The sequence below is a fragment of the Piliocolobus tephrosceles genome, chromosome 10, assembly GCF_002776525.5.
Source record: "Piliocolobus tephrosceles isolate RC106 chromosome 10, ASM277652v3, whole genome shotgun sequence".
Taxonomy (NCBI): domain Eukaryota; kingdom Metazoa; phylum Chordata; class Mammalia; order Primates; family Cercopithecidae; genus Piliocolobus; species Piliocolobus tephrosceles.
The window spans coordinates 22,020,932-22,033,200 of NC_045443.1; the positions used below are offsets into that span (position 1 = coordinate 22,020,932).

At 36.7% G+C, this 12,269-nt stretch overlaps 1 protein-coding gene across 3 annotated transcripts in view; it reads right to left on the minus strand.

Moving 5' to 3' along the window:
- Positions 1-509: 509 nt before the first annotated feature.
- The window catches only part of LDHB (lactate dehydrogenase B), a 24,615-nt gene continuing 12,855 nt past the window's right edge, over positions 510-12,269 (minus strand). For 2 of the 3 annotated variants that reach the window (XM_023209092.1, XM_026452219.1), the window contains exons 3-7: positions 11,879-11,996; positions 10,098-10,271; positions 7,940-8,113; positions 4,087-4,204; positions 1,982-2,348 (exon numbers count right to left, since the gene is read on the minus strand). In XM_023209092.1, coding sequence (XP_023064860.1) covers positions 1,997-2,348; positions 4,087-4,204; positions 7,940-8,113; positions 10,098-10,271; positions 11,879-11,996 — 936 coding nt within the window. In that variant the 3' untranslated portion in view covers positions 1,982-1,996. Of the gene's footprint in view, positions 885-1,981; positions 2,349-4,086; positions 4,205-7,939; positions 8,114-10,097; positions 10,272-11,878; positions 11,997-12,269 lie in introns of those variants that run through there. The other variant, XM_023209094.2, reaches the window with a different exon arrangement.

A 12,269-nucleotide genomic window follows, 5' to 3' on the forward strand; every position in this document is an offset into this window, starting at 1 on the left:
AATGATAAGGCCAGCACTCAAGTCCAGGTTTATATGACACCAAAACCCATGTTTTAAACACTACTTAAATTGACCCCTACATAACATGTAAATTTGCAACACCGTTAAAGGAAGTCTACCTAAGTTTCCCTGTAAATTCACGTTATGCTATCTCCAAGTAGCCTAAATCTGAATAATCCAAACTTTCATTTTCCTTCATTGTTAAATAGAACTAATTCTAACAAAATTTCCATTTTAGGCGTTCTTCCTTTTAAAATGGGCTTCCTTATAAATGTCACATACATTGACATCCGTTACAACTTCTTCAGTTATAACCTTAAAATGATAATCATATTCTCAAGATAACAACAACAAACCATGACACATGTTGCAACGAAGAATTTTTGTGTCATTCAGAGGGAGGAGTGTAGATGATGTTGCAATTTAGGGACATTAAGGATGGGTGGTAAGAATGACTTGACAGATTGACTGAAATCTTTCAGAAACCATTAAGGAAGGAATCCAAGAAATAGAAGCACACTACAATAGTTAATTTTATTTGTTCAACAGCTCATATTGCAAGCATTAAACCAAGCACAGGCTTTGATTCTGTGAGCCCAAATTCACATATTGAAGAAGATCAAAGCAAACTGCGATCCATGTACACAGATGAAAACTAAAGGCTCAGAGTTAATAACATTGTAGTTTTTAAATTTCTATAGCCTAGAGCCCAGTAGTCACAGGTCTTTTAGGTCCTTCTGGATGTCCCACAGGGTATCCGCACTTTTCTTGAGCTGAGCAACTTCATCATCCTTTAGCTTCTGGTTGATAACGCTGGTTAATCCTCGGGCATTGAGGATACACGGAAGGCTCAGGAAGACTTCATTCTCGATGCCATACATCCCCTGCCAGAACAAAGCATTGAGATTAAGACATGAAACTGTAACTAAAAATGAGCAAAGACAGGAGGCTGAGGCGGGAGGATTGTTTGAGCCCAGCAGTTTGAAGCTTCAGTGAGCTACGAAAGTAGTACTACTCTGTAGCCTGGGTGACAGAGCAAGATCTTACTCAACTCTAAAGAGGGGGAAAAACAATCAAAGGTCCGATGTTTCAACAGAAAGAATTGTAGGAAACTTGACAGGCATGAACTCATTCCCTCATCTAATTTTCATTACTTACAGGTCCACATTTCCCCAATACTTATGTTTTGAATTAGGTTTTATACATAGAATGTGCAAACATACACTATGAGAAAATTAGATATTTGTAAGTAACAAGTACTTATTTAATTTTATTATATATGTATTTTATTGAACACTGCTCTTCTACTTAAAAACACTTTAATAAATTTTGATATATGAGTCTTCAAATTAAATTGCTTTTAATTGTGGTTCTTAATGGATTACTTCCTACGACATTTTAAGTTGCTTAAAGACTTTTAGTTAGGAAGAAATTTCAGGTGGTAGCCAACCTATGAGGTCCTGGGTAACAGTTAAAGACCATTAAAAGGCAAGATGCTTGGAACACCCAAGAATTGCAAAAACAAACAAACAAAATTTCCAAAACACTTTACCAGTTCATATGGGCAATTTATTCACAGAGTCAATTTAACTATATAACTAATTATATCAAACATACCTTAACGTAAGTTTTTAAACTTCTAATTTCCAAAATTTTGTACATATACAAAACTAGACAGAATAAACAAGTTCCTATATTTGCACCCGAAGACTCAGTAATTACCCAATTATTGACACACTTGATTTCCACTGACTTGTGGAAAATGACTCAGTTGTCTTACAAAATATTTTAATATAATTTTAGTTTTGTTTAAAAAATAATTAACTTCTACCTGTTTTGTGCATTTGCTCCACAGCTTTTGAATTAAACTGTATTTGCTAAGATACCAAGTGCTATATGAAAGGCAATCTAGAGTTTAGTACACCAACTTTAAATGAAACTCTATTACACTTATTCAAATGATCAATACTAAGTAAAGATCCAGAGTTAATATTAATTATATAAAGAATGACAACAATCTATTGAAAGTCTTAGATTCTGTAAGTTTTCTGCCCTTGTTGTCCAAGACTTCTGTTGGAAAATGAGAATAGCTTACATAAAACCTTGAGAGACAGAAATAACTGTGAACTATGGTTTTATCCAGTCTGGGCCTCTTTAAATGAATCTTTTTATAGAATACAATGCTAGAAATCATATTATTATATTTTGTAGTAGTTTGTCTTACCTTTACCATTGTTGACACAGGATGAATCCTGGATAGATTTTTCAACATGGATTCAATAAGGTCAGCCACACTTAATCCAATAGCCCAGTTGGTATATCCTTTTAGCTTGATGACTTCATAGGCACTTAAAAAAATTATAACAGACATCACTGAAATAAGACTCAATCATTACTGAAACCAGACCTGACTTTGACACCTGCTCTGTCTCTAACTATAATCTTGGGCAAATTATTTACCCTTTCTTGCCTTAGTGTTCCCTTCTTGAGTGTTAAATGAGTGAATATACACATAAAAAGCTTAAAACTGTAAGCACTACATGGTAAACACTATATAAATGCTTGGTAACTTTAGTTTATTGTATAAGATTTATAAAGTCACTGTGGTAAAAATATACATTTTCCAATCATTGTTAACAAATTTGTAAACATATTTCCAAACACATAAAACCAGGAAACAATAAAAGTGAATGGACAAAATATATCTCAATTGTGAGGTCCCACTTGCCATTGTCACCTACCGTATTATAATCAACTAACTAATAAAAGTGGTAGGCTGGGCGCGGTGGCTCAAGCCTGGAATCCCAGCACTTTGGGAGGCCGAGACGGGCGGATCACGGGGTCAGGATATTGAGACCATCCTCGGGAACACGGTGAAACCCCGTCTCTACTAAAAAAATACAAAAAACGGCCGGGCGCAGTAGCTCAGGCCTGTACTCCCAGCACTTTGGGAGGCCGAGTCGGGCGGATCACGGGGTCAGGAGATCGAGACCAGCCTGGCTAACACGGTGAAACCCCGTCTCTACTAAAACAATACAAAAAACGGCCGGGCGCAGTGGCTCAAGCCTGTACTCCCAGCACTTTGGAAGGCTGAGACAGGCGGATCACGAGATCAGGAGATCAAGACCATCCTGGCTAACACAGTGAAACCCCGTCTCTACTAAAAAATACAAAAAACTAGCCGGGCGAGGTGGCGGGCGCCTGCAGTCCCAGCTACTCAGGAGGCTGAGGCAGGAGAATGGCTTAAGCCCGGGAGGCGGAGCTTGCAGTGAGCTGAGATCCGGCCGCGGCACTACGGCCTGGAAGACAGAGCGAGACTCCGTGTCAAAAAAAAAAAAAAAAGTGGTAATAGTATCTTGCCTGGCAGTTTTTTCAGCACAAATTGTAGCTCTCAAAACCCATAAAGGCCCTGGTACTTGAGAAGTAGCAGGAATAACTCTAGCTGAGTATCAGAAAATTAGGATTTAATGCAATTGACACCCAATCATTAGAAGACTTTGGGCCAGTTACATTATCTGGGTGAGCCATAGTTTTCTCACTTGTAAAATAAAGGGATATGTTAATTGAAATTATAAAGACTCTTTCAACTTTTTTATGGTTCTTTTTCTCCACATATAGGTCAAATTCCTGGAAAAAAAATTACTAAAATTGAACAAAATGATTCTATAATTGAGACGTCAGTTAGTCTTGTTATTAAAACTTAAACACTGTTACCAATCAGCCAGCAAGTTTATTTTGGCCAATTATGAAACCAAGTGTCTAAGTTTACTTTTCTAAATAAATCAACCTTATATGTTGAGAGGAGGCAATCTGAAGACTCCTCTCACTTGTTAATTCCACATTTTGCTCCTCTTACCTCTACACTAGTTTCGCTAGAGAAAATATTTACTTTCCCTAGGGAGACTGGCATAACAAGTTTGAGCAGTGTAAAAGTCTTATCAGTTTCAAACGCTTTCAAAAAGTTTCAAAAGCTGCATAATTACTACATTAAGAGTTTATCTGAGCAGACAGCCATGGAAAACGTTTATAATTCTATTTAAGTGGAGTTGAAATTAATCATCTAAAATCAAGCTCCCTTTCACTTACCTTTCAACCACCATCTTATGCACTTCCTTCCAATTTTCACTATCATTGTCAGTTCCCATTTCTGGATTCAATTCCTGGAGAGAAACACCTGCCACATTCACGCCACTCCACACAGCCACTGTTTTAAAAAAAAAAAAAAAAAAAAAAAAAAGGCATTGCAGATATTTCTGACATTATTTTTAAAAATCTTTTCTTCTTTTAGTTCAATTTCAGCTATGATACAAGTTACTGAATATCAACTGGAACTGCTCCAATAAGTGACTCTCCAGTAGATTCCAGTATAGTCCCCCAAAAGGCTGACATTTGCCTTCAAATAGCAACACGTCTGACCTTTTAACTGTCAAGTATTTTAGTGCAAAGCAGAATTGCTGTGTCAGTTACAGAGAAAATAAAAATCTTTGCTTCTCTCTAGGTGTGTGAAATCACAGGGATTCTAGTTGGGGACTATGCTAAACTTTTGGGTTGAGGAATGTTTAACTTTTCTCCTCCATATTTTTCTAATGTATGCTCCTTTATTCTAGAGTAAAGAAAAAAATCCTAGAATAAAACCCAAATAAAGCATAATTATGAAAGTGGGGTAAAAATTATAATTAAGGGTCTACTTAATTTAAGGGAGAAGAGTATCAGAAAGAACTACACAAAACAGGCCTTTGAATTGACCCTTAAACCCTAAATTATACGTTCCTTGGAGACCTTTGGAGAACACTGTAGACTCTGGAAATAAGAGCAAAAGTGTGGGGTAGAATCTAGTATGGTTGAAACAGATATGAAGGAAAAAGCTATTTATAGCTAAATAAGATCCCCTTTTAGTCCACAACTTCTGGCAAGTCAGGGTAATTGGATATTTTCACAATTTTTGATGAAAATTGTGAAATCAGCATAACCATGTCTAGTGAGCATGGTTTAATTCTCTTTTCATTTTACGTACACAATATAGATCAACATGAAAATTTTAAAAAAGATGTTTTGGGAAAAATAACAGCCATAACAGAATAGAACATTAGACAGGAATCAGAAGACATAATTCTAGTTGTAGATATGGCATTAACTAAAAGATCTTCAATGGCTACTTAACCTACTTTACCTTTTTTTTTCTCACTAAAATTAAAGTCTTGAACTAGAGAACACGTAATATCACTTCTTATCTATAGGCCTAGCAATGTATAAACTATACCCAGCATTTACTGAACTTTTACTGAACACCTGACATTGTACTAAGTACTTTTTATATAGTACATAGGTGGCATAATTATCTTTATTTTATAGATGAGGAAACAGGTTCAGAGAAGTTAAGAACTTGCTAGTCACATTATCTTGTTTAAGATGGGAGAGCCGAACTTAAAGTTACGGAGCTGACTTGCTAAAACCTTCCCATGCTCAAATTAATCTGATCAAGAGAGACACATAGGACCATTACAATTTAACCAGACAAAAATTCACACGAGTCCTTGGAGGTAAAGATTTCTTTTTTTTTTTTTTTTTTTTTTGAGACGGAGTCTCGCTCTGTCGCCCAGGCTGGAGTGCAGTGGCCGGATCTCAGCTCACTGCAAGCTCCGCCTCCCGGATTTCTGCCATTCTCCTGCCTCAGAGTAGCTGGGACTACAGACGCCCGCCACCTTGCCCAGCTAGTTTTTTGTATTTTTTAGTAGAGACGGGGTTTCACCGTGTTAGCCAGGATGGTCTCGATCTCCTGACCTCGTGATCCACCCATCTCGGCCTCCCAAAGTGCTGGGATTACAGGCTTGAGCCACCGTGCCCAGCAAGATTTCTTGAATAAAGTGAAATGATGTGTCAGACAAAAAGTCAGCATTATTGTATAAAAAAGCAGAAATAAATTATGCTATAACTTCAAGAACAAATTCTTATAACACCAAGATAAATCCTTTACTAAAAATGCATTTCAAACTCCCACTGAATTCAAAGGAAGATTTATACTTTGAGCTTACTGGGAGAAAATATTCCTTTACATATATGGCAGAAATAAATTCAGTCAAATAAAAGTATTATTTATCATCATTATTAACAAATATTTTAAATTATTAGTTTCAATATTGCATGATTTTATTATTTTTTTTTACCATGAGCTTATTCAATATATTGTGGATAATAGATTTAGATCTATGAAACAGAATCAAAATTGTTCAAAAACAGTTTTACATAAAATTGTTCAAAATATAAATATTAATTTAAATGAGAAAAATATTAATTTAAAACATTTATAATATAGTTTTTGTCTCAACACAAAGCACTAAAAAAAGTGTAATGTGATTTTAATGTTGCTCTTTTTGATTTACTAATTTATGTGTAATTCTTTAAGTTCCTAAAGAAAATATTTAGTTTTATCGTACAGTTTCTTACTACTTAAATAATTGATAGTTAAAATTAATAGTTTATTAAAAACAAAATTTCACTTGAGATAAGGTTTATTTTACATTATAGAAGAGTAGACACAAGTTATTTATAAGCTTTTGTTACATAATTCATTCCTCCTTCAGCAAACACGATGGATGTAATAGCTCTGTCTACTCAAAGGGCCTACAAGCAAAGATATACCAGTAGCACAAGCACACCTATGCCCTAATCTTGGTTTCTAATGAGCATTCCTCACTAAAAGGAAATAGGGCTCGTTAGGGAAACAGCTGACTCTAGTGCTGGGCAGGGGAAAGTTCAAAATGAGACTGGTGCAACTTATTGTGCAAGAAAGTTCTCAAAAAATGATGGGAAATGTTAAGAAAAAAAAAAAGACATAAGAGTCAGTTTGAAAAGCCTGGGACAACTTGAGCATTACAAATGATAGTGACAGAATATTTTGGACATGAGATAAAAATCTAAGGCCATACTGATATCAACAAATGAATAAATAAAGAGGGAAGAAGAAAAAGTTCTGTCTTACAGTAGAGTGCAACTAATCAACATAGAATAAATGATGGAATTAGTAGATCATGTTTGACAACTATCATGGTAATAATTTATTCAACCACAAATCATTAATAGATGCTAAATTTAGTAGAGAAAAACTGATGAGGAATCATTTTCCTAGTCAGCATCAAAACATCTTCCCACAAATTACTCATAAATTACAAAGGAAAAGTAGTAACTTCACACAGAGTAACCTGGCAAAATACAACCTTAACTGACTTATCACAGTTAGTGCCACCAACTGTTGGCCACACTGACATTACATGACTTTGGATGTGATGCCATGAGAAAGCCAGAGGGTCATTTCTGTGGTATGTGCACCAAAAGTTCATAGCTCAACCTAATGATAAAGAAACAATCGGACAAATCTAAATTGATGGGCATTCCACAAAATAACTCACCTAACTTTTCAAAAATGTCAAGATCATGAGAAACAGAGATAGACTGAGAAACTGTTCCAGAATGAAGGAGGCTAAGGAGATACAGCAGATGTAATGTGTGAGCCTAGAATGGATTCTGAATTAGGAAAAAAGCTTCAGAGGACACTACTGAGACAGTTGGTAACATGTGAATAATGGACTCTGGATTAGATGGTATTGTTTCAGGGTTACATTTCCTGATTTTGGTAAGTGTACTGTGGTTATGAAAAAGAAAACCTTTGTTTTGAGGAAATACACAGTAAAGAACTTATGGAGAAAAAGGTGAGGGAACTGATTTATGCTTAATTGATCAGGGTAAAGATAGATGATAGATAGATAGGTAGACAGATGAGAGAGTAAATGATAAGGCAATATGCAATATAATAGAAAAGTAACTACTATTTTTGCAACTCTTCTTAAATACAAAGTCCATAAAAATAAAATCTGAAATAAAATGAAAAATTCAAAATGATAAAACCAATATCGTAAGTAATTTTTAATTTTCTTTTCTTTACCACTTGAGTCGCCATGTTCCCCCAAAATCCATCCATGGCAGCTGCTGGGATGAATGCCAAGTTTTTCAGCCATAAGGTAGCGAAATCTAGCAGAATCCAGATTACATCCACTTCCAATCACGCGGTGTTTGGGTAATCCACTTAGTTTCCAGGTAACATATGTAAGAATGTCCACTAAAAATTTTGGAAATAATATGTGTAAGTAAACCAAAACCAGCTTCGACTGTTAGGCAGCTTGGGGTGCCCTGGCTTCCCTTTACCCACTTCCCCATTCCTCAAATGAGATGTGGCCAGAAAGACATAAATACTTTAACTTTTCATTGTTAGAAGGAACAGGAATGACAGAGACAAAAACAAGCTTTTAAGCCTTATATGAAGATGGCAAGACACGAAAAATGCAATACTGTGCTTTCACATTTGCATCATTATGTGAAGCAAGAATACGTAAGAACCTTGCAGATTAATTAACTTCAAGTTGAAAAAAAGGAAACAGGTTGAACCAGGTTGTCAGTTAAGTTTCCACCAGTTGTAACATTCTTAGTTATGATTGTCATCATAAATCAAGATGCCTTTGATTACTAAACTTCCAAATCTTGCTACCATAAATTTTTCTGGGCATGAGGAATTCTTCAGTAAACAATTATGATAATACATAGTATTAAACATTTCTATTTAATAAAAGAACATCTATGTCAGAACCTTTGCTCCAGCATGGCATAGCCTTAAAACCAGAGATAAAACTTCTGCTGATCCAGATAGGATCACAGCACTTGCAGGCTAAGATGTAAAAAGTAAAAAATGTGCACACAAGGACGGTGAAGAGCTGAAAAGTTAATGCTGCAGCCTCCACCCCACACTACTCTGTAGACAATGGCTATGATAGTTCAAGGACATTTGGTACTGGATAACTTTTCCTTGCTAACTTTGGTTCAGTGGAAGTGACTCCCTGGAAAATCCAGCTGTGAAGCTATATCTAGAAAGTTGCATAATTATTTAGTGATGCCTGCCTGAGGCACAGGATGCAGAACTTACTATGTGCCAGCTACTTGTCATTCCTATTCTACATCTACCTGGTGTGTGTGTGTGTGTATATATATACATACAGGCGCCCACCACGGCACCCAGCTAGTTTTTTGTATTTTTAGTAGAGACGGGGTGTCACCGTGTTAGCCAGGATGGTCTCCATCTCCTGACCTCGTGATCCGCCCGCCTCGGCCTCCCAAAGTGCTGGGATTACAGGCATGAGCCACCGCGCCCGGCCTGGCACATATATATTTATGAGAAGTTTTATATATAAGACTGAACCATTTAATAAACTCCCATCTTGGTTTGCAAAGAATAAAAATATGGAAATAACCTCTGTCCTCGCTGGCTCTCCTCTCTCAATACTCCAGACACTGGGGGATTCCCCTAGCTCTTATTCACAATGTTTCTCTATGTGAAGTGTAAGAGATAATCAGTCTAGTTTATTTACTATTTTCTCAATGTATCCGCTATGCTCACCAACATGCAGTAATTTTGGTGGCAAACTATAGACAAAAGCAGTATCAAATAGAGCACATTTTAGCTGTTAAGGCTAAAAAAGTGCATTCTTTCTAGTCAGAAGGTTTAATGTTCATCCTGTAGATGTTAAGTTAGCAAGGAAAGCAATTTTTAAGTCAGAGCATTTGGTGTTAGCACATATTTGTCCATCAATTCAGTCTATTTCTATCTTTAAACCAGAATTGTTTAATGGCTTTCTTACAACTTCTTTTCAAAGTTGATCTGTTTCCATTCTGTATAATGGGATTTTCCAGAAAATGAAAGGTCAAATATGTTAAAATGTTTCTTATGAACTGAAACTACATTCGAATGCTTCATTCTCCATCCCAGGATAATCTTTATAAAAAAGTTTTAAAAGCCTTTAGAATCTATAACCAAGCCAGATGAAGCAAAAATATGACATTGTTTTACATAAAACTCTCATCACATTTTTTGAACATTTGGCCTAGGACAGAGGCATTTGTTTTGCAAACACCACTATTTAGGGCCAATAAAAGAAGACATGTAAATTGCTTCTGTAAATGAATACTGGGACTGATTTTAGTCTAAAACAATAACCACAAAACACCAAACACTGAACTTAACAGAACAAAGACTTAAAGTGTTACAATAATACCTGGGTTGGAAACCACAATTATGATGCAATCAGGACTGTACTTAACGATCTGAGGAATAATGAATTTGAAGACATTAACATTTCTCTGCACCAGATTGAGCCGACTCTCCCCTTCTTGCTGACGGACTCCTGCAGTTACCACTACAATCTTAGAATTGGCAGTCACAGAATAATCTTTAAAAAGAAAGGCAAAAACAGGTACTTTAAATGCAACTCTTCATTAAAACATATCCTATATGACATGCTCTAAAAGCCTAACCATACATAAGCTTCTAGAACATACATGTGAATTAAGTTTTCTGTATTGTAAGGGCTTGAAGTTCAATGTTCCTGTGGCTTGTTTTTAATCCCTTGAGCTACACTGCAATAATCCAAACATCAAACTGCCTCAGAAAAAGTAAAAGTTACTTTTATCTTATTTTATCTTAAAACGTTAAATTTAGAAAGGGAAGGAAGGCACTGAAGTGTTTGGTTTTGTCTGGAAACTAAAACTTGGATTTCTAATACTCAATATTTTGTATTCAACTCAGGAAGCTTATTCGCTTTTTAGCACTGCAAGTTTCCTTGGAGATTTCATTTTTTTCTTAAGGAAGTGTGCCCTGGCCAGGCGCGGTGGCTCAAGCCTGTAATCCCAGCACTTCGGGAGGCCGAGACGGGCGGATCACGAGGTCAGGAGATCCAGACCATCCTGGCTAACACGGTGAAACCCCGTCTCTACTAAAAAATACAAAAAGCTAGCCGGGCGAGGTGGCTGGTGCCTGTAGTCCCAGCTACTCGGGAGGCTGAGGCAGGAGAATGGCGTAAACCCGGGAGGCGGAGCTTGCAGTGAGCTGAGATCCGGCCACTGCACTCCAGCCCAGGAGACAGAGCGAGACTCCGTCTCACAAAAAAAAAAAAAAAAAAAAACAATAGCCCAAAATGTTACATATCAAATGTGTAGAAGGTATGTGGGAGAGGGTTAACAGAAGTGATACTTGAGTTTAACCTTGAGGATAAACTGGACCCAGAAGAAAAGAAACTGCCAACACCAAATTCACCAGGATGGGAAGACTAATTTTATAACAGAGACTGAGGGAGGAGAGGAGGACGATGAGCCATGAGGAAATGCAGGTTACATCCAAATTGAGAGCTGTGCAGGCCCTGCTAGAGGTTTTAGAATACAAAGGTTTATAAAAAGATAACAAATCTTTAAAGAAAAGAATGCATTCAAACTTTCATTTCAGGGAAAGCATCTGCTTTAGGATAAAGATAACTGGTGTGGCAGTGTGGAGTGTGGAATACATCACCATTTTCTACATATACTTCCAATGGGAAAATGTCAATTTGCTACGTGTACATTTTGGTAGTAGCAAGTGGGTTTCTAGAAATGGATGAAAGAAAATTGGCCTATAGAAGAAAGGTGGTAAAATAAGCCAAACAATGCTACAAATCCAATTTGTTATTTCCTATTGGTGACATATCAGTGATCATTTCTGGCTAGCAAATTCATTTTAGGTAGCTGTCCATTAATAAGCAAATATAAAATGTATGAGAAATAAAAAGTAGAATATGGTAGAGAAATAAGAGCTTTTTATAAAATGAGGAAAAGGGGGGAAATATTTTATAATTATGTAACAATTTCGCAAAAATTTGAATTTACTAAACTAGATTATAAATATCTTATTGACAGTTATTGAAATAACTGTTCCAAAACTTTTCCTACTTACAAATAAATCTATTATGCTGTAAGTAAGATGCATTCCAAGTGTTACTAGATCACTTTGGGCATTAAGTGAAATTACCTTTATCTGCCACAATTTTAGGCGTCTGAAGAAATAAACTCCCATGCTGCAGATCCATCATTTCTCCTTTAAGCTTATCTTCCAAAACATCCACCAGAGCAAGTTCATCAGCCAGAGACTGTAAATGCAAAAACAGGCATTAGAACCCTAATCCAGCCAGGCGCGGTGGCTCAGGCCTGTAATCCCAGCACTTTGGGAGGCCGAGGCGGGCGGATCACGAGGTCAGGAGATCGAGACCATCCTGGCTAACACGGTGAAACCCTGTCTCCACTAAAAAATACAAAAAACTAGCCGGGCGAGGTGGCGGGCGCCTGTAGTCCCAGCTACTCTGGAGGCTGAGGCAGGAGAATGGCGTAAACCCGGGAGGTGGAGCTTGCAGTGAGCTGAGATC